The following is a 22,679-nucleotide window of genomic DNA, read 5'->3' as shown; positions in this document are numbered from 1 at the left end:
TTGTTGTTAGGAAACCAATTGGGACAAAGAGTTTAATGATTGGACTGAATCCAGGGTGTCTTTGAAATTGGATAAAGACAAAATCAATGATATGTTATTGATTGAGCCAGGTAGAGATTCCTAAAAAATGGTACAGTACTATTCAGCACTTTCCAAGAAATAATTAGTTTGAAGACATAGAAAGGAAGTATCCCAAAAGCCATGTGCGGCCGGCTGACTTACTTATCAAACGTAATATTATATTCTCGGCGTTAACTCATTCAATAATAAGAAATTACTTATTCAAACCTCTCAGCGTACGGAACCTGTTGAAGATAGATATATAGAAGTAGAACAGAATGAATGAATCTATGAATGAGTAATGTTACTTACACACCTCTCTTTTAAGGTGGAAGAGGTGGAATGATGAGAAAGATAGGAAGAAAAGAAAAAGTAAGAGAGAGAAAGTATGAGATGTGATAGATGATAAAAGAAGAAAGATAGAAACAAAAAGAGATGGAAATGAAGTGTTTTAAAAATAAAGTGTGTATATATCATTACTGTGAATTTAATGAGATAATATATCATAATGTAATAGATAAAGATGTGAAATGTGAACATATAATTGTTCAATACATCTATCTACTACAACTTAAAAGAGAGACATGAATTCACTATTCATAAGAGAACTTTTCATCTTGGCCATTGATTTCAATTTCAATCTCAATTCTCAACCGTTTTTCATCTTATCCTGGTTTTTTTATTTTTTCTTGATTTCCTTTTTGCATTATTATTTTAATGGGCCCTAGTCCAAGTCCAGTACCTACACGGCTACACCCATCCAACACGGCAACACAGCTCAGTCTTTCTGAATCATCTCCGTCATCTCACATGATCAACCTTCTTCCAACTTCTTCTCTTCTCTTGCATTCCGTCATCTCGCTTCCAACCCATCCAACACGGCAACACAACTCAGCCTTTCTGAACCATCTTCGTCATCTCGCATCATCAGCACAACGTCCTGCCATTCTTCAAGACCATATCCTATTCATCTCATCCTAATTGATGCAGAGGTTATATCTTTATCCTGTTTTTGATTTATATCTATACTTGTGTGACCTTCAGTTCTTACATTCATGCACAAATTTAAATTTTAACTTTTGCTGCATTTACTAATTGTATGTTCAGAGCATAAGCTGTCTTTAAGGAAGTTTTTTGGCACAAAGTTGATTTAGCCTAAGAGTGGGTAGCATCTATGTGGTGTGAAGTATATGATGTTTGAAAGGAGGTTCAGGTTCCCTTAACAGACATGTGATTGGATTGGGCAGTTTTTTTCTCCATTATGCTCTTATATTTCCCATTTTGTGTTTTCCTCTTCAATTAAGTAGGATTTGTTGTCCTCCTAGCTCATTGTGTTTCCTTCTCTTTGTTTTGATTATTTTTTAAATATAAAATACGGATATGCTTTTGGTTATGTTTGGGGGATCAATATCGGTCCTTTTGAAGATAAAAAAATGTTGAGAGATGGCTCGCGAATTACGATTTTTCAAGGAACAAATGTTGAAGGCAGGTGTTTCACCAAAACTGTCTGCAACACAGGTTGTTGTGAACATTGATAACCTTGAGGTATGTGAATATGTTTGTTGACAAAGTTGTTTTCTCCTTTCTTTTAATTTACTTTACGAGCTGACATATGTTCGCCTTGTAATAGGTAAAACTTTTAGAGATCGAGTTAGAGTTAACTGAGATGAATGCAAATGGTGAAAAATTGCAATGAACTTGTGGAGTATAAGCGTGTTCTGCAGAAGGTGCAGTGTGTTCTCTACTTAAACCTCAGACCATGATGTGTCTTTTATTCAAATATTATGCATAACCAAGAGAGAGCAATGCTAATTATCTGCTGCCTCTTGTATTTAATCTGCTTGTTCTTTTAAGTGGCCTGTAGTTTTTACTATGCCCTTAGAACATATATACTTGTGGAAAATAACTAAAACAGGAGTAAATGATGTCTTTTCCTTTATAATATTTGAAAAATAGAAAAATTTAGGGGTATCTTAAATCACTGCTGAACCATATTATTTAATTTAAAAGTATCACTTCCACCCATTGTGTTTTTAGATTATCTTATTTTGTATTGAGAAGAAGTCTATAAACAAAACTTTGTAGAGAGAGTTCTTAGCTGAAAAGCTGATTTCTACAGACAAACACTTGTGGTAGATGGAATTTATAGATCTGTTGGCCTTGTCACCTTGGATAACTTGGTTCTTTCATAATATTAATTTGGCATGTTTTAATGTGTTAAATTTTTCTGCTGAAGCTTTGGACTGTTTCATTGCAGAGCCTTTTGTAACTGAGAAAAAGCTGCGTAGTACAGACTATAAGATTATGCTTTCTAAATCAATGATGGAGAAATGGGGGTTCTCCAACGGATGAGCTAATGTTGGACATGTCACAGATTGAGAAGGTAAACACAAGTGTTATAGTATGTATGTGGTCTTATATTTTAGACTTGTGCTTGTGCATTTTATTAAAATTTTATTTAGTTAACCTAGCAACAATCTGATACCAAGTTGATGCAGAATTGATAATGTAGTAGTCTTTGATACCTTACTTAATCTATTTTCCTTTTTTGATCATGGAGTTTGTAACTAAAAAATTTAGGCCATAGCACCATTCCAGTTTTATTTTATTTCTGCAAAATATCAAGATTAACTCGGTTCATAAAGATTTTTAATTCTCCTGTCTCTGCCTCTTCCTTATCTATATGAAAATTATTTGAATTCTACCAGCTCTTTAATTTTATATTTGTTCAACTAAGGTTTTCCAATCGCACAGTATGCCAAAATTTACCATTAATCTTTATGGTCATACTTTTGAGTCTAAACCAAGCAATGTGTTCACGGTTAATTAGTAAAGATCTGTGGGTTATTTATTTGTTTTATACCTCATTTATAAATCATTATTTGAAATTTGGTATTGGTATGGATTAGAATAACAGTTGATCTAAGTTTTTCATTCCATGATTAAATCACAAATGATCATTAATTGGAATACATTTCATGATTTCCAAAGTTAGGAGCATGTAATCCCGTATGGTAGATTTATAAGCACTTAAATGAGGATGTGTTTTAAGTAACATATAGGCAGCAATGTCATTCATGTTGATTATGCCTTGGAAGTGTTTATTGAATGTACTTATTTTTACGTATGGTCTTATGTGTTCTATTGCATCTGTTTGAAAACTAATTGAATTAAATGAGCTTTTTAAAGTTACATTTGCTCAATCAAATTCTACATTCATATATATTTTAATCATTGGCGTATTTCGAGTGTTGCAGCATAATCTAACAATAACAACGTTATTGTATAATAATTATAATCATAATAAAACAGTTAAAACGAGGACATATCAAGTGAGAGGAGTGTTTTATTGTGAAAGACGAGAGCAATAAATGATAGCCATTGGATTAAGATAAACAGTTCTGATTTATACTCCCAATGTACAATTGCACATGACTCTCTTCTGCTCGCTCAAGTCTCAAAATACCTATTTGTCTTCCCAACTTTGGCTCGGCTATTTCTTCAATACTTTCTGGTAGTTTAGTTCCTATATGATCTGAGATTGCAAATGTCATAAGCATTCCTGTATTATTGCAATTAATGGTTGAAAAGTCTGTGTGATTAATTTTTGTTTTTGGTGGAGGTAGCTCTCATACCTAGCTTCTTGATGTGGAGGAGTGTGTGTGGTGTTCGTGGTTGGAATAGGATTGTCAGATCTGGTTTTTTTTTTTGCTGTGCTTTTCTTGGGTTAGAGTTCTTCCTCTACAAGATAGAAAATGCTGCAGAGAAATTGCTATTCTTCATCCCTAACTGGACTTTAATGTACATAGTGAATGCATTTGTGGCGATTTGGGTTTTGGTGGTGGGCCAACATGACAAACTTCAGTATGCAGGTTGATACATTCAGATTATTTGCAAAGTGCTATTTTCTATGTACCTTTTTTCTTCTTTTATTTTACTTTAGCAGAATGTCAGCAGGCCAAGCTTTGATCATAATTCATAACTGATAAGTGGGTTTATAACTATCATTGGTTTGTTATATAACTTATTCTTCATGTTTTGATAACTTGATGTGTGCTATATATGTCCATTGCAGCCAACTGCTGACACTTTTCTTCTAGAAATGAAACTTATTCAGCATCAAGTATGAAGTAATTTAACCATGCCGCTATCCTGTAATATTTTGTTGATCTACAAGCGCAACCTCATAACTTCTAGGTAAAGATGTAGATAAAAATGACATTTGCAGTTTAACATGTGACTGTAATTTATGATGTAAATTTTTTGTACTGGTTGAGTAAGATATGTACGTGAAGGATGTTATTATGTTAAATTCTGGTTCAAAAGATACAGAAATGTAGCTTAGTTTTTGGGGAAAATAACCTACTATTGGTGATTTATTTGTGGATATTTTTTCAGCTCTAAACTTTCAAGGGGGTGTTTTTTAGTGTGGGTTTCATGATATTAATAGCAAGTTTACTTTTGGGACTCTCTTTTCTTTTCACCCATGTTCTCAGCTTGAATTTCTTATTTGTTTGGGTTTCAGCTTTTGGATAGGAGAACAATGACGATTCAGGATTTCAGAGGGAAAGCACTGGTCACCAAGGGGAGGCAGAGGCAGAGTTGAAGAAGCCAGTACTAGCACATTGCTTCCAGCTGCATCTTCTATAGACATGGGATCTCCTATAACTCCCAAGTACGCAGGTACCATTAAATTGGCATCACATCACATTTAACTTAACTTCCAATCCCCATGAAATTTAGTTTCCATAAATTTTTGGAGTTTTGATTATATGGATATCAGCTTAAGAGAATAGAACCATTAAAATGCTTGCCTGGTGGTAAAGGATAGGGTTTTGTTCCGTGTGAGACTAGGTTTTCTGTTTTTATTCCCTCCCTTAACTTTTCCAAGGCAATATGTTTTATGTGGCTTGATGTTACTCTCCATCATAAAAGGTCTTTCATCAATCTTATTTTCTTCTTCTTCTTTATATAGTTATTAATTGGTTTTTTAACTTCTTCATCACCCAAGTAGCATTATCAATCCTCCAATGATTCATTGATTAAGTTAAGTGTAGCTTATATTCCCAAATCTAGATTTAAAAAGATATATGTGACGACTTGGATCTATATAATGTGGTTTATTGCAGTTTACCTTTTAATAGGACGAAAAAGAATCATGAGAGAATTCTTTTACAAGGAGAAATGAGACAAAGAAGAAAGAAGAGGAGGGGAAACTCCGATGGTTTAGTGTTGTATTCAAAGGACACATATCTCATGTGTTAGAGCATCTAGCCATAGTAATAACGACTGGTTACATATGGAGCTTTACAACCTTCAGTGATTGGAATCAGAAAAATGCTGCAGTGGGGTTTTCTCTGCACTTGGCTTTCTTATAGGTAAATAAGTGCATTTATTAAGAATGTTTCATAGTTACAGGGTTATAGTTGTTCAAGTCATTTTTTCCAATTTTCACATTTTTTTCTTCTTCTATTAATTGGTAAGTTGAATATGTTTTTTATAATTGGAAATTATCAGGTTTTTCTATTGTTTCCTTTTCCATCATATTTGGAATTCAGAATGAAAAATGAAAAATTGGCTACTGAGATTTCGCGCAGTCAGAAATTCATAGACACAAAGGGGTTCAACTGGAAAGTCGTTTCGATCCAATCCATTATTGGGGTCAAATGAAGACAAAGGATATGTTAGTGACCTAGCTCATGCACGATCTAAATTATATGCCCAATGTTCATTTTCCTAGCCAATTTATTGGTTGACCATCTTTTTAATGTTATATTGGGTTTTTCTACGTTGTTTCTTGATTTTCAGGCTGGTTGTCATATGCTTATAAATTTCACTTTGTATTTGTAGTATGGAAAAATAACTCATATTGACCTAAAGGTTCCGCCAAGGCCTCCTAGCTATGCGTTTGTAGAGGTGAGTCTGCATCTACAAAGTTTGATATGAATTTCTGTCTATTTCTTTATATTTTGGTTTATCCTAATTGAGGGCACTGTATTGCAGTTTGAAGACACTCAAGATGCTGAGGATGCAATTCGTGGGTGCGATGGTTATGATTTTGATGGTCACTGTTTACAGGTTGGTTATATCTTACAATTACAAGCTTTATTGTTCTGACAACTGCAATTACTCCTACCAAAAGTTGGGGGAAAAACAAGATAGCTTCAATGAATTGCTGATATTGTTTAAATTTGTATCTCTACAGGTAGAGCTTGCTCATGGTGGATTAGTTCAATAATATAGTTGTCACCATTGGGTTTTTTTTATTTGCTGAACTTCTGAACTTCTTTCTCTCTCTTTGTGAAACTGCAGAGACACTACAGCAAGTTTCTGAAGAAGAAACCTCCCTGGGCTTCCCTTGAGGAAAAATTTGAAGAAGAAGAAATGGAGCAGAAGCTAGAGCTTTTCTTGCAAACAAGTTGTAAAAGCAAAAACGGTAGATCAAAAAGCCATTGAGAATGTTGTCTCACATGAAAAAGGTAGAAGTCTCAGTTTAAGATTCAAATGATACTGAAAGTTGAGGAGTTTGCATCTCTAACTGGAAAAATCAAGGAATCTGAAGATTTGTTTGAGACGACATAAGCAGCTTCCATGGTTCAGGTGGAAGTAATCAACACAAGGAAGAAATAAAGGCTGCAAAATACTTGGTTTTGAGGAATGCATGCAGAGATAGCAGATTCTAAAAGACCTGCCATTTACTTTTTTCGCTTTTACTTGCGCAATTGTTGGAGTTTGATGAGTCAAAGACCTGCAAATTCATCCCAAGAAGATGTTATGCTAAAAGTCAGCTTGCCCAACCAATACTTCTGAGTCACAAAAGAGATGATTTTTTATATTTGGGAATGACTTTTTAAGCTAACTTATTTAGCAGCCCACCTATGTAACATATTGTGATTAAATGAAATGTGTTCATGTTGTTTTTCAGATTGCAATTTTGATTTTACTTTTTGACAGCCGAATCTACGTTTCAATAGAAAAAATTCCAATGGTAGATGTTTATTGGTAAAATATATTATAGGTGTTCAGGTTACCTACTTTTCTAATCGAGTCCTCCTGTGTATTGGTTGTCTGAATATAAAAAGTCAATGTGGGTTATCTTTGCACTCCCATAATTCAGTTGTTGCTTGGTCCAAAATTTTGTAGACAGTAGCAAACTGATTTATTTTCCGTTTCCTCCTCAATTAAGTGTTTCATTCTGGGTCGCGGGCTTGCAGCGGATTTCCTGACCATTTTCTTCTCTCTCTTTTTTTTGCTTGGTTTTTTGTTTTTGGGGTATGATTCACTCGAAGTTATTAGTTTGAGAAAAAAAGATCAACTTTTTCCTTGTTGGTATCTTGGGTTTTAAGATCCTAGCGAAGTATGAACGGTAGAGAGCATTTTCAAGACAATGTGGTGTCACCACCGTTGATTTGCAAAGGACTCTAGAGATGGAGAAGGTTAGCTTCATTGATTTTTCTATATGTATGTTTTTACATACTTTTGGTCATGGTATTTTCTACATGTCATGGTATTTTAGAATTGATATTATTTAGCTTTGGAATTTAATATGAAGTGAAAGTTAATTTTTTCTTCGAATGTTAGCCGAAGTGGTAGGACTAATTTGACGTAGGGGATCGAAAGGGTTAAGTGTGAATGGTACAGGGTTCGAAGCTTGTGGATGAAACACTGTTACAAATAGATCTATTAAGAGCATCTTTTTGATTCACTTTGAAGATTGAAATATATTTCTTATTATATGTCATAGTATTTTAGAGTTAATATTATTTAGCTTTGGAATTCAATATGAAGTGAAAGTTAGGATTTTCTTCGAATGTCAGCCGAAGTGATAGGACTAATTTGACGTAGGGGATCAGAAGGGTTAAGTGTGAATGGTACAGGGTTCGAAACTTGTGGATGAATTATGTAATAACATTATTTGATAACTAGGATATTTCTAAAAAAAATGTAAGATAGTTGTTTTACTTGAGTGTTGTGATGGTCCACTTATTTCATGTGAACTGAGTGGGGCATGATTTTTTTCATTTTTCCTAATCGTGTAGAGTTTTTTTTTATGAAACTTATGTTATTTTTCTTTTTTTTGAGTAAGTATGTTAATTTTTTTTGGTTAACTAGAAATTAGCTCTGTGAGCCAATTAATTTTCTGAAACTCTGGACGGCCTAATATTTTTTTTGTTGAATGAGGAAATTTAATTTTTTGTTAAATGTTAGGGCAGGTCTATGATCTTTGTTTTTCTTTTCCCAGAGACGTGAATTTGTCATAATAAAATTAACTTCCTTATTCTCTCCTTCCCTTTTCAGCCTTCCATTGTTTGTGATATGAGCTTTGTTTCGTTTTCTGTTCAACAATGGACAAACTTGTGTTCGTCCCACTTTGTGCAGCAATTAGGCTTCCCGTCAGCGTCGTTGTTGCTGCTAATTGCCGAACATGGAGAAGAGACATTCAGCTCTATCTCTTTGTATATCTTCGATCATGTGACAAATAGGTATTTAACAAATTTTATTTTCTAATATCTTCTTCTTTGTGCATCCAGGTAAGATATTTACTTATTTGACTTATCAGTACATATAATATACTAATTAGTAGTACAAAAGTAACAGTAATCATGATTTTCATGTACTCACCCCCAACTGCTCTCAGAGGTAATCATACTTGAAAGTAGATTAAAATAGTTTTTTCACTTGATCATCATTTGTTTACATGACTAGCATGGGGTCATTTTCTTGTGTAAGTAGGTCAATTGCTTGAGTGAGTTTGTACAATAAGGCTTCATATATTTATAACAGAAACTTTAACATTGTAATTGTGTTCAAGTTATTTTGACAAAGATAAATAAAAAAACAACTTTTGTTGTACATATTAATGTTTATAATTAGTTGTTGATGCCTATGTTTCGGTTAAGCCATATTTTGTGTTGTGATTAGTAAATGTTACAATAATTGGTATGTGATTTAAATAGATTGAGTTAAATAAATTGATTGAATAAATATGATAAATTGAAGAACTGCTCGTCCGTGCATTGCACGGAGACGGGCTAAAATCCTAGTTCATATATATAGAGATATACCTCATCTCCCTGTATCCGAATAACCAATTTGTATCACACAAATGGACATTATCATCACATTCATAATCACACTTACCTACATACTCCTCCTTCTCCCTTACAAACTTTCCATAGCAGCTGACTCCATTCATTTGTCACAACCCCTCACCAATGGCAAAACCTTGGTGTCCAAAGATGGAACCTTTGAACTCGGTTTCTTCCGCCCGGACGGTAACTCTATCAAAACATACCTCGGCATCTGGTTCAAGAACATCCCTGTTCGGAAAGTCGTTTGGGTTGCAAACAGAGCCAACCCAGTCAACGGTTCAAAGGACATCATGTTAACTGTGAACATGACAGGCAACCTCGTCCTCACACAAGATGACACTGTCGTGTGGTTCACAAACATTCAGGAACAAGCACTGAATAACAATTCAGTGGCTGTGCTATTGGATAGTGGCAATCTTGTGGTGGGGAATGACCGACAAGGGTACTTGTGGCAGAGCTTTGACTATCCGTCCGACACATTGCTGCCAGGGATGAAATTGGGAAGAAGCTTAAAATTGGGACATGATTGGAAAATAACATCATGGAAGAGTCCACAAGATCCATCCCCTAGTGAATTTTCATGGGGTTTACTACACCATGATAATTATCCTGAATATTACATCATGAAGGGAACAAATATAAAATTGTCCCGTTTTGGACCATTCAATGGCCAAAATCCTAGTGGAGTGCCAGAAATAAGATACCTTACAACTTCTACTGATCCTCTCCAAAATCGCTATGAGTTTGTCACCAACAAAGATGAGAGTTTCTACAGGTATAGCTACAACACAACCAACCCGGTCATCTCAATTATAGTGTTGAACCAAGCCACTGTGTTTCGCTATGTGTGGGTTGAACAAGATCAAATTTGGAGGACATATCGGTCATTTCCTAAAGACAAGTGTGACACTTATGGTCTTTGTGGAGCCTATGGGAATTGCATAATTAAAAGAGGACAAATGTGCCAATGTATCAAGGGGTTCAGTCCAAAGTCACCACAAGCATGGACATTAACCGATTGGAGTGGAGGGTGTGTCCGAGATAAACCATTAAGCTGCAACAATGGGACGCAAAAAGATGGGTTTATCAAATTTGGTGGCCTTAAAGTTCCGGATACAGCACATGCATCGTTGAATGAGACTATGGGTCTTGAGGAATGCAGAGACAAGTGCTTGAATAATTGCTCTTGTATGGCTTACACAAATTCAAACATAAATGGTGGAGGTAGTGGCTGTGTCATGTGGTTTGGCGATCTAATTGATATAAGACACTTTGATGATGGTGGTCAAGATCTTTATATTCGGATGCCTACTTCGATGTTAGGTAAATGCTTTATCGAAGTTAAATGCTAGCCAACCATGGTTTGCTCATTAATCTTCCCATTTGAATATTCTTGGTCTCTTCTTGGATCTAACTTTATTCACTTTTTATTTTTTTCTGTTACATTAAAATTTGAAGGGACTGAACACAGGCGTGAACGAAGGATTATAATTTATATCACCATTGCTTCAATTTGTGGATTGCTTCTACCATGTCTTTATTTTGTTTGGAGAGTCCACAAGAAGATTGTTGGTAAGTTTATTTATCCCTAACTCTCTTACTAAGATGCATGATAACCACACAATTTTGTATAGATTTTAGAAAATTATATTATTTGTCGTGAAGAAGATCTATTATTTTTCAATTAGGCTTGAGAATGATGCACATGTGAAATTACTTTTCTTACACTCCTAGCATATAACTCAAGTTGGTTCCTGTAACCAGAAATAGAGAGGATAAGGGATGTAGGGTACTATAGAGCAACACGAATTGGGTTCCTAGCTAGCATATAACTCAAAGTCATTGCCTTGATTTCTAGACATGTATTCATCTTACTAACTTTAGGTGTTGTTTTAGTTTTAGTAGATGTAATTTCAAATTTCAAAAATTAAATCAAATTTAAGAGAAATTAGTGGTTTTTTAAATTTTAGAGACTTATTGACACACATACACACATACTATGTGGGTAAGTTGGATAATTTAGTACACATACCCATATATATTTGTCGATAGTTAGCTATATCCATGAACATACTCATCTAACAGGTTTTACGCCGCTAGCGATGTGTATTTTGTACAGGTACTTAATAGGTCTGAAACCTATTGTTATCCTTTATTACACAAGTGTGGTGGTGTAAATTAAGTACTAGAGTGCTTTGGTTAACTTGATAAACCTAATAAATTGACTTGTAGGTCAATATAGATCTTTATGCTATGTTATTGGAGTTAATCATAATAAATGATTTGAAGTTAAATAATTTTCTATGAGTTGTATTGAATGATTCCATGTTCCATTTTAACTTTCTTGTCAAACGAGCAATTTAATTTGTGTTAACTTTTTTCGTTTTCTCCATTTTATAGAAAGATCTCAAAGGCATATGGCTGATATAGATCTCCCACTGTTTGATCTAACAACCATTGATGCAGCCACTGATGGCTTCTCGATGAATAAAAAGATTGGAGAAGGTGGTTTTGGACCAGTATATTGGGTAAATCAATATTCCAGCATTATTGGCACTAAAAAAACAACTAAAAAGAATGAATAACATATGAAAGCATTAACTCATGAATTTCATTATGTAGGGAAAATTAACAAATGGTCAAGAAATAGCCGTGAAGAAACTTTCAAGTTTATCGAGTCAAGGAATGACTGAGTTCATAACTGAAGTGAAACTAATTGCACAACTTCAACACCGAAATCTTGTAAGACTTCTAGGTTGTTGCATTGAAGGACAAGAGCGAATTTTGATTTACGAATACATGGACAATGGTTGCCTACACTCATTCATTTTTGGTATGAAATATCAAGAAACTTAGTATTAATTACATTTCTGATTATTAACATTAATGATGACTTTCAAAAAAAAACATGAATGACGTATGCACCATACTAAACTTGAACGTATTTGATTTGAAAAACAGATAATATTAAAGGTAAATTGCTAAAGTGGCCTCAACGGCTCAACATAATTTGTGGAGTATGTAGAGGGCTTGTGTATCTTCACCAAGATTCCAGATTGCGGATTATCCACAGGGATCTCAAAGCTAGTAATATTTTACTTGATCAAGATTTAAATCCAAAAATATCAGATTTTGGAACAGCTAGAACTTTTGGAGGAGACCAGACAGAAGGAAACACGAAGAGAATAATTGGGACCTAGTAAGTGTTTGACTATTAAAATGTTTGTTAATATATATATATATATATATGCATATATATGATATTTTTATTTATAATGGTTTCTTACAGTGGGTACATGGCTCCGGAGTATGTTGCAAAAGGGATTTTTTCAGTAAAATCTGATGTTTTCAGTTTTGGTGTTCTATTGTTAGAGATCATATGTGGCATTAGAAATAAAGCATACTATCACACAGATGACAATCTTAACCTTGTTGGTCAAGTAAGTATTTAATTTAATTTTAGTTCACGTATGTTAAATTTCAATTCATTATAATAAATAAATAAGTTATTTCCTGATTCAGGCTTGGACATTGTGGAAAGAAGGTAGAGCATCAGAGTTAATTGACTCAAACATTGAAAACTCATATGTTGTTTCGGAAGTATTGCGTTGTATGCATGTTGGTCTCTTGTGCATACAACAAAACCCAAACGATAGGCCTACCATGACCTCTGTCATGCTAATGCTAGAGAGTGAGATGAGGCTGGAGGTGCCTAAAGAACCTGGTTTCTTTTATAGTAATATTTCACCTGATTCATGTTTAAGTAGGAGTCGGAGGGATAGAAGTTTAGCATATGATGTAACCTTTTCTTCATTTGGTCCTCGATGAATATTCGTATATGACATAAATGCATAAGAGCTACAAGCACGCCAACAAAAAGAACTGACTTTTTTCCATTATTCATGTATGCTCTGCCTGAGGAAATTGTTATTATTCTTATGTATAATTCAGGTAAAAAAATACTGCAAAAAATAAAAAACATGAACTCAAACCTTTTACCAATAAAAGTGCTAGTCTTCTAGATTTATCCATCAAAACTACTCCTAAAATTGTCACTGGGATCGTCAAACAAAAATTAAGGAATAGTGTATAGAGAATTGCAAATGAAGGGTACATTCATCTATTTTGGCATATACCATATACAGAACTCAAAAGACATAAATTAAGAAATTGATTGAAATAAACTCAAAACCTTAACAGTGGTTAGATCTTAATATCCCCAAGTAGTGTTTTGATGATAACACACTTAAGTTTTTGTAGTACTATCTACTTTGAAGTTTTTGTTGGAATATGTTGGTGTGAAAAATAAAGTTTTGAAGTCTTCACCATATTTTGAAGTTCATGCTAGATACGTCAAGAAAAAGATGTTAAGCTACCGAAAATGAAGACTACATGCTTGAAAACTCATCACAATTGTATGTTGAATTGTGTCATGGTAAATCTATCGATATTTTGAACATATTCATAATATGCTCTTGTCAGTAGACAATGATCAATCCTTAAAGAAACGGTCAGAATCGTCATGCTTATCATTTAATCCTTGTCAAACTAGGAGAAAAATTAATCACAACAATATCGTCATAGAACAAAGCAAAGGGAAAGGACATGTACACCTTCTTTATGCAATTGTCAAGATCATACATTCCTAATCCAAATTGCTTCACCTTTTTGTACAAGTTTTCTAGAAGACAAGACACAAGCACTAAATGCATAAGGAGAAGCTTTGGATGTTTTCCTCTCATGTTAGGATTTGGATCCTCTCATATGACATGATAACGTCAAGTGCAATATTGTGTCTGCTTTTCTCTTTTTAAATATTTAATGAGTCTTGGATATTTAATACATATGAAAAGATATAAAGACACAAATATTCTGCATGATGGCTCATCAAAGAGTTTTATCATGAGATTATGCTGATCCCAAACGCTGATAATTCGGAGAAAAAGCTGATTCAAACGACTAGAAGAATCTTTATGGTTATATATGAAGAATGGAGACTAAGGAGCAAAGAGACTAGACTTTACAAGTATTCGTATATAACTTACACAAATATGACCCCCTAAATTATTTTCATCGAGGATCAAATGAAGAAATAGTTACTTCATATGCTGAACTTCTATCCTTTCGACTCTGGCGTAAGGATGATTGATTTGAAATATTACTATAAAAGAAACCAGGCTCTTTCGGGTCCTCCAATTCCACCTCACTCGCTAGCATCAAGATCACAGAGGCCATGATAGGTCTATCATTTGGATTTTGTTGCATGCACAGAAGGCCAACATGCATGCAACGCAATACTTGAGACTCAACATATGATTCGACTATATTTGAGTCAATCAACTCTAATGCTTTACCCATTTTCCACAAAGTCCAAGCCTAAAACACCAAAGAAGTTAATTATTTGTTATATTATATTTTGACATATGTAAACTAAACGTATTTAAATACTTACTTCACCAGCAAGGTTAAGAGTGTCATCTGTATGATAATATGCTCTATTTCTTTTTCCACATATAATCTCTAATAATAGAACACCAAAGCTGAAAACATCAGATTTCATTGAAAACATTCCTTTAGTAGCATATTCTGGAGCCATGTACCCACTGCAAGAAATCATTACATATTAAATATGTCTCATATATGTATGTATAATAAGAAAAACATTTTGTTCACAACAAAGTTCCACCCACGTACCCAGAGAGATATAAATAGAAGAGAGAAAAATTAGAAATACTGAGTGTTAGTTATAGGAAAAGAAAGTGGGTGAAATTGATATGAAGAGAAAGAGAGTATGAATAAACTAAAATTGATATAATAATGTGATGTTGACTAGTTAAAAACTCACTAAGTTCCAATTATTCTTTTTGTGTTTCCTTCAGTCTGGTCACCTCCAAAAGTTTTGGCTGTTCCAAAATCTGATATTTTTGGATTCAAATCTTGATCAAGTAAAACATTACTAGCTTTCAGATCTCTATGGATAATCCTCAATCTAGAATCTTGGTGAAGATACAAAAGCCCTCTAGCGATTCCACATATTATGTGGAACCGTTGATGCCACTTTAGCAATTTACTCTTTGTATCATCTGTTTTGCAAACAAAATATGGTATTAAACGTTGAAATTCAACTTCATGTATGATACATCTTTCATTAATATTCTAAGACGACAATGTAACTAAAACTAAGTTTTAAGATATTTCGTACCAAAAATGAACGAGTGTAAGCTGCCATTGTCCATGTATTCATAAATCAACATTCGTTCATTTCCGTGAATGCAGCATCCTAGAAGGTTCACAAGATTTCTGTGTTGGAGTTGTGCAATTAGTTTTACTTCGTTGATGAACTCAGTTATTCCTTGTCCCGATAAGCTTGAAAGTTTCTTCACGGCAATTTCTTGACCAGTTGCTAATTTTCCCTGTATAATGGCATACATAAGTCAATGCTTTCATATAATTCATTGATAATTTTTGGTTGTTTTTAGTACCAATAATGATGGAATATCTATTTACCCAATATACAGGTCCAAAACCACCTTCTCCAATCTTTTTGTTCATCGAGAAGCCATTTGTGGCTATGACAATTGTTGCTAGATCAAACAGTGGGAGATCTATATCAGCCATATGAGATCTTTCTACAAAATTGATAGAACCAAGAAGAAATCAAAACAAGTTAAAGTAGATAATGTTTTTGGTGTGACAAGAAAATTAAAATGTGAAACATATAGCATTTAATTTAATTTAAGGCTTAATTGCACATTTGGTCCCCCACTTTTACATTTCCCACGATTTTGGTCCCTAACAAAATTTAATTGCATAATTCATCCCCCATAAATACTTCCGTTTGCAGAAATGGTTTTTCGTCTGGATTCCATCCAACTTTTAACGGAATGATGACGTGGCATTTTTAAATAATATTTAATTAAAAAATAATAAGATTTTAATCAAATAATGTTTCTCTTTGGTCCTCTCTCTTCACCACCACTCCTCCCCTCAACCACCACTACTCCTCTTCTTTCCTCTCCCACCACCACTCCTCGTCAACTTCCCAAATTTTTTCTTCTATCTTTATCATTCTTCCCCTACAATCATCATTTTTACTAACAACAACAATAATGAAAACAAAAACATTAAAACCCCAAGATATGAAAACGATGAATAAACCGGGGAAAGAAGGAAGAAAAAACAAATTGAATTTTTCTACAGTAAAGATAAGAAGAGAAAAGTCATGTTACTGCAACAAAGATCACAACCTTCTCTTGTTCCATTTTTCTTCCACCGATTCAAATCCCACACACAAAAAATTCCAGGATTTGACAGAAATCCTCAAGTGATTATGGCTAGTTTCTGGAGAAATTAGTTTGGATTTGCAACCCAGTTGAACCTCCGCCATTATCAACCTCTGGGTCTTCATGGAGCCACCGTAGCAGAGCACCCAGCCACCATGCGATCTCCCCTGATCCGGCACCGCCGCCAATTGAACCCTAAATCCACAATTTGGGGCAAAGCGGTGGAGCACAGCCACAACGCAATCTCCTTTCCTCCTCCTCTGAAGGTCGCGATTCTAAAACTCATCCATTGATGCACCTCCTGCAACCTCTCTCATGAAAGCTAATCTACGATTTGGGTTTTTTGGGATTGGGTGAGGGAGGAATTAAGGAGGAAGAAGTTGAAGAACAAAGTGTGTATTGAGTTTCTGGGTTGTGGTTTTCTGGTGGATTTCTATGTTGGATGAGGTTGAGGGGGAGAAATCGATGGTGGGGTTCTGGGTTGTGGGTTGCTAACCGTGTTTCTGGGTTGGATGAGGGGAAAATTGATTTTTGTGGTTTATGGTGAAGGCTTGGTGATGGGTTTTGAGTTTGAAGATTGATGATTTCTGGCCAAGAGAGGGTGAAAGTTGTGGGTTGTGGTGGTGGAGTTAGGCGGATGTTGTTGCTGTTTGTCAAGGTTGGTGTTGGGAAGGAGGAGGAGTAGTTGTGGTTGAGGGGGAGGAGGACTGGTGGTAGATGGAGAGGGACCAAAATAGCAACAAGTAAAATGTTGTTTAATTAACAAATTATTTTTTTCAATTAAAATATAAATTAAAAAAGCCACGTCAGCAAAAACGTTAAGTTTTAGACGGAAAACCATTTATGCAAACGGAAGTATTTGTGGGGGATGAATTATGCAATTAAATTTTGTTAGGGACCAAAATCGTGGGAAATGTAAAAGTGGGGGACCAAATGTGCAATTAAGCCTTAATTTAAAGAAAATTATTGAACTCCAAATCATTTATTATGATTAATTATTATTGTCTATCAAAAAAAATTATAATGATTAATTTTTAATAGTATATTGATTAAAGACCATATACCTAACCTAAACATGATCCGCTCAGGCTCAGCAAAAATCATTTCAAGCTAATGAGGAACTAAGTTCAATCCAAGCAAAACCAAGTTCTATGAAGTTAAAGAGAGAATGAGGGCTAGAGAGAGTAAGAGAGGAGGATGGTTGGGAACGCGTTGTGAGGAAAAAAACAATAGAGCCAAGGTAGAATCATGTCGTTCTTTTTCTCCCACTTTCCGGCAGAGCAAGGTGAGAGAGATGTGGGATTTGTTTCAGGATTCGGGTAGGGTGTGGGAGATCTACATCCCAACCAAGAAGACCAAGGCATGACATAGGCTTGGCTTCGTAAGATTCCTGAGTGTTAGGAATCCTAAAAGCTTGGAATATAAACTTGACCAAATCTTTATTGAAGGGGAGAAAATGCACGTAAACGTGCCAAGGTTCAACAAACAGCGAGACTAAGGGGGAGCCCAGAGAAAGCTAGAAGTCTAGAGGAAGACGGATGCTACTCGTTGGCAGGGGAATGTGGAGTAGAGCAAACAACACCCTGGAAATCATCAAGTTAGAGCGAACGGGTCAGGTACCCACTCGTACAAACAAGCTCTTGTTGATGGAACTTGGACTTCGAAAAAATCCTTGACAGTCGAACCCGGGAAGAGCTGGAGAATCATGAAGAACATGCACTCAGAGAAGGCTGAACAAATCAAGCACGAAGGGACCCCTGAAAAGTGGCTGGAAAGGAGCATGGTAGGCAAGCTGAGGGGTCATGAGTAGACCCAGAATCTGCAGGAAAGTTTTAACTTGGAAAGTTTCAATGCCATAAGGCTCCCCCAATGGGTGATAACTTAGTACTTCTTACAGGTGCAATGATGAGGACTTGAAGGAATCCTTAAAAGGGGTGGATAAATGGTTAGAGGATATATTTGAAGAAATAATACCATGGAGTCCATCACTAGTACAGAACCACAGGACGATCTGGGTTATATGCGTTGATGTACCCTTCCACCTGTGGAATCGGAACTGCTTCAACCAAGTGGTGGCACCTTTGTGGCCATAAACGAGGAGACCAAAGCTTTCAATCCGCTGGAGTGGGCCAGGTTAAAAATAAGAACCCATTCTTTTGACGAGCAACTACACTCTAGAGAGTTGAAGTGGAAATATAAGAGCTTCAGTGTGTCTGGTTTGGAGAGGAGAGTAGCACGATTCCTCATGTGGAGGGATGCTGCTGCCTCAAGAGGAATGATTCAGATGATGAGTCGGTGTCCAGTGGGTGGTTCAACACCGAGGTGGAAACATAATCCTCTATCTCCGGAGACTTGGAGGGCGGTAAAAAAAATTCATGCGTCGGTGACAGGCCTGAGCCGAGCGTGCAACCGGAACAGAGGAAGGAGACAAGTGACACGAAGTTAGGTGCTGACCTTACAAGAAATTGTCAGGAGGTGGGTGAGATGCAGAGGATCCTCTCGGGGGTTGAAGTGCAAAACATTCCTCTTCTAACCAAAAGCAGAGTTGACCTTGTATCTCTTGAGAAAGGAGCGTGTCAGTGGTTTTCTGAGAATGTTTTAGCACGTGATGACCAAGAAACAATTGTTAGGGTTAAGGGGACAACGTGTAAAGGTGGAGAGAGTTGTGATTTGGGCCCAACCTGTTTTGAGAAAGATAAGTGTTGGGCTCGACAATAACAGGCCCATTTCTACAAGCGGTTCAGTTGCAGGCCTTGACCCACTTACCTCTCCTAAGGAATACACTGTTGTTTCCGTGGGAGAAACAGATCTTCTCAGAAGAGATAATCACGAAGTGGTGAGTAAGTTGAACACGAAGGTTACTCAGAGTGACGATCTGAACAGTGGTTTCAGAATCATTGATATGTTATTATTGTAGGAGTCCAAATCTGATTCGATTGATATCGTTTTCTGTCCCGCGATTTGGAGTGATGAGGATTTTGATTGGATAGCTAATCCCGATGTTAACACAGCATGTGGTCTCTTATGCGTTTGGAGAAGCGTCTTTACGCTTGAGCAGAACTTCAATGGCCAAGGATTCAAAGGGTTGAAGGGAAAATAGAAAGAAAATATATGTAATTTCCCACATAAGTGACTGTCAATAAATACTAACGATTGTTTTCTTTGGTAATTACAGATGGCTACGAACCATCAGTAATTACCGACAGTTTTGGTACGACCATCGACAATCAATTACCGACGAGCCATTTACAGAAGGGTAGTTGGTCATCGGTTGGCCATTGGTAAAACGTAATTATCGACAATTTTTAGTGCGTACCGACGGTTTTTAGCCGTCAGTAATTTATTATTTACTTGTAGTGTTTCTTCTCTTCTTTCACGTCTGGTATTGTAAGAGGAATGCTCCACTGCCTCATTTTGTCGTTGCTACATCTCGTCTATTTGCATCTGCATGCGTCTCTTTTGGCTTATTACTTCTTTGTTTCTTCTCCTTGTTTGTTCATCTCTTTCTACATTTCCTCCATCATTCTTCGTAGTTCATCCCATACACACTGACTTCATTGTCGGATGTGGTAGTAATCATGTTGTGTTCATTTTTCTCAAGGAAAAGTTTAACCATGTCTAATGGTGGGAGCCAAATGTTCTCACAAGGTTAGTCTGCTTTTAGGTATTAGACACCTTAAACCTATAAGAGTAAAGTTTTAGCCTTGTATTTTTTGTAAATCATTTCTTCCTCTTTCGTCTCCTCTTTTCAATTTCTATGGGCCTTCTTTATTGGACTTTTAGGGTTTCCATTCATTGTTCTTTCCAAATCCTTCTCATTCATGGATTTTCCCTTTAATATTATGTTATGTCTTTCTTATCGGCAAACACGATTATCTCCCATATATGAGAAATCTTGTGCTTATTACTAGCTTATGTTTTCTAACAAGGAGAGTTTTGTTATTTTGCGGGTTCTGTCACTCTTACCTTTACTTACCATATCCTCTTTATTTTCGCCTAATTCACATCAAATTGGTTGTCCTTTACTTGACTTATATTATAAGCAATTTCATATATACCTCATTTTCAAGCCGAATTGTAGAAATTAAAATAATAAATACACAGATCTTCCTCATGAAAATAATAGTATTTTTAAAAATATATAGAAATTTTTGTGGTTATCCTTTTAGCAAAAGATTAGAAGAATAAATTTACCAGCAATCTTCCTCCAAACTCTCCAAGCAAAACAAGTAGACGGTAAAAACAATCCACAAATTGAAGCGATGATGATAGCAATTATAATCCTTCCTTCATTCCCCTGTTCAGTCCCTTCCTCTTCATGGTTTAATTTGATAAAAGAATAATAAAAAATAAATAAAGTCAGATCCAAGTGACCAAGAACTTTCAAAGTTGAAAGTTGAAACTGAACATTTGATGGGAAAACTAAAGAAAAAAAGTATAGTTGACAAGCAAACTTCAATTAATCATTTACCTAACATTGAAGCAGACATCCGAATATAAAGATCTTGGCCACCATCATCAAACTGTCTTATGTCAATTAGATCGCCAAACCACAAGACACATCCACTACCTCCACCACTTATGTTTGAATTTGCATAAGCCATACAAGAGCAATTATTCAAGCACTTCTCTCTGCATTCCTCAAGACCCATATTTCCATTCAACCAAGCATGTTTTGTATCCGGAACTTTTAGCCCTTCAAATTTGACAAACCCAACTTTGTTCATCCCACTATTGCATCTCAATGGTTCATCTCGGACACATCCTTCACTCCAGTCTGATATTGTCCATGCTTGTGGCGACTTTGGACTAAACCCCTTGAAACATTGACACACTTGTCCTTTGGTTATCACACAATTCCCATAGGCTCCACAAAGTCCATAAGTATCACAAAAGTCCTTAGGAAACGACCGATATGTCCTCCAATTTCGATCTTGTTCAATCCACACATAGCGAAACAGAGTAGTTTGGTTCAACACTATGATTGAGATGACCGAGTTGGTTTTGTTGAGGCTATACCTGTAGAAGATTTCATCTTTGTTGGTGACAAACTCATAATTCACCCATGTTATGTATCGTAGCTCAGGTAACCCACTAAGATGTTTCCCATTCCATGGTCCATAACGGGACAATTTAACCTCTCTTGAGTCTCTTCCCTTCATCATGTAATACTCTGGATAATCATGGAGTACTAAACCCCATGAAAATTCACCTGGTGATGGATCTTGTGGACTCTTCCATGATGTCAATTTCCAATCTTGTCCCAGTTTGAAGCTTCTTCCAATTTTCATCCCTGGCAACATTGTGTCTGATGGATAGTCAAAGCTCTGCCACAAGTACCCTTCTCGGTCATTTCTCACCACAAGATTGCCACTGTCCAATAGCACAGCCACTGGATTGTTATTCAGTGCTTGTTGTTGAATGTTTGTGAACCAAATGGCGGTGCTGTTTTGAGTGAGGACGAGGTTGCCTGTGCTATTCATTGTTAACATGATGCTATCAGAGGCGGTGATTGGATTGACCCTGTTTGCGACCCAAACTACTTGCCGGACAGGGATGTTCTTGAACCAGATACCGAGGTATGTTCTGTTAGAGTTAGCATCGGGGCGGAAGAAACCGAGTTCAAAGGTTCCATCTTGGGATACCAAGGTTTGGCCATCGGTGATGGATTGTGACAAATGAATGGAGTCAGCTGCTATGGAAAGTTTGTAAGGGAGAAGGAGGAGTATGTAGGTAAGTGTGATTATGAATGTGATGATAATGTCCATTTGTGTGATACAAATTGGTTATTCGGATACAGGGAGATGAGGTATAAATTGGAGCTGTGGCGGCTGCAATATTGAATGAGTAAGATTACCATAAGGAGTAAGTCAGCGTACATGACTTTTGTAGTTTTTGCTTTGAATAAGTTTAATAAAGATTGCTGCATATTCAATTTGCGTAGACATGGCATGGTGGTTATTTAAGTACCGGTGCATATCCTATTACGCAATGTTTGATGCTACACATTTCATTATTGTTTAAGTTCACCTTCATTTCATTCACATCTATTTCTTCTTTTTTTTTTTTATAATTTATTTGCACTTCATTTCTTTTAATTTCATTTCTATCTACACTGCCCACTAGGGTGCACATTTTATTTTTTGGTACATCCATTGACCAAAGGGTGTTTAAATAATTTATCATTGATAAATATATAGAAAAAAGTTAAACCCAAAACATTTCACACCATCCACCATAGCGG

At 35.8% G+C, this 22,679-nt stretch overlaps 2 protein-coding genes and 1 long non-coding RNA gene across 16 annotated transcripts; 2 read left to right on the top strand and 1 right to left on the bottom strand.

Moving 5' to 3' along the window:
* Positions 1-793: 793 nt before the first annotated feature.
* LOC130743155 (uncharacterized) lies at positions 794-6,984 on the top strand. 12 transcript variants are annotated; one of them, XR_009021363.1, is made up of 13 exons: positions 796-1,052; positions 1,168-1,605; positions 1,691-1,787; positions 2,318-2,443; positions 3,687-3,786; positions 3,870-3,932; positions 4,136-4,257; positions 4,586-4,743; positions 5,190-5,438; positions 5,578-5,743; positions 5,911-5,976; positions 6,064-6,138; positions 6,373-6,984. It is a non-coding gene; the product is annotated as an uncharacterized LOC130743155 (long non-coding RNA). The 12 variants fall into 12 exon arrangements; XR_009021369.1 differs by having other exon boundaries at positions 794-1,052; positions 3,687-3,932; positions 4,586-4,735; XR_009021370.1 differs by having other exon boundaries at positions 794-1,052; positions 3,687-3,932; positions 5,205-5,438.
* Positions 6,985-9,003: 2,019 nt separating this feature from the next.
* Positions 9,004-13,025, top strand: LOC130743150 (receptor-like serine/threonine-protein kinase SD1-8). Of its 3 annotated transcripts, none has more exons than XR_009021356.1 (7): positions 9,004-10,475; positions 10,611-10,724; positions 11,553-11,680; positions 11,775-11,985; positions 12,114-12,351; positions 12,525-12,592; positions 12,675-12,748. XR_009021356.1 is itself a non-coding variant. In XM_057595271.1 (7 exons), the coding sequence occupies exons 1-7, from the start codon at positions 9,167-9,169 to the stop codon at positions 12,978-12,980; spliced, it is 2,457 nt and encodes an 818-aa protein (XP_057451254.1). In that variant the 5' UTR covers positions 9,005-9,166; the 3' UTR covers positions 12,981-13,025. The 3 variants fall into 3 exon arrangements, 2 of the variants coding, with proteins under 2 accessions (XP_057451255.1, XP_057451254.1); XM_057595271.1 differs by having other exon boundaries at positions 9,005-10,475; positions 12,442-12,592; positions 12,675-13,025; XM_057595272.1 differs by lacking the exons at positions 11,553-11,680; positions 11,775-11,985 and having other exon boundaries at positions 12,442-12,592; positions 12,675-13,025.
* Positions 13,026-13,935: 910 nt separating this feature from the next.
* On the bottom strand, positions 13,936-22,289 carry LOC130743151 (G-type lectin S-receptor-like serine/threonine-protein kinase At4g27290). Its single transcript, XM_057595273.1, has 7 exons — positions 20,907-22,289; positions 20,630-20,749; positions 15,660-15,781; positions 15,355-15,565; positions 14,998-15,235; positions 14,605-14,755; positions 13,936-14,528 (listed from the first exon to the last, which is right to left on the bottom strand). The coding sequence occupies exons 1-7, from the start codon at positions 22,201-22,203 to the stop codon at positions 14,223-14,225; spliced, it is 2,445 nt and encodes an 814-aa protein (XP_057451256.1). The 5' UTR covers positions 22,204-22,289; the 3' UTR covers positions 13,936-14,222.
* Between the last annotated feature and the right edge of the window lie 390 nt (positions 22,290-22,679).

This window comes from Lotus japonicus, chromosome 3 (assembly GCF_012489685.1).
Source record: "Lotus japonicus ecotype B-129 chromosome 3, LjGifu_v1.2".
Taxonomy (NCBI): domain Eukaryota; kingdom Viridiplantae; phylum Streptophyta; class Magnoliopsida; order Fabales; family Fabaceae; genus Lotus; species Lotus japonicus.
This window is presented reverse-complemented; position numbering and strand designations above follow the sequence as displayed.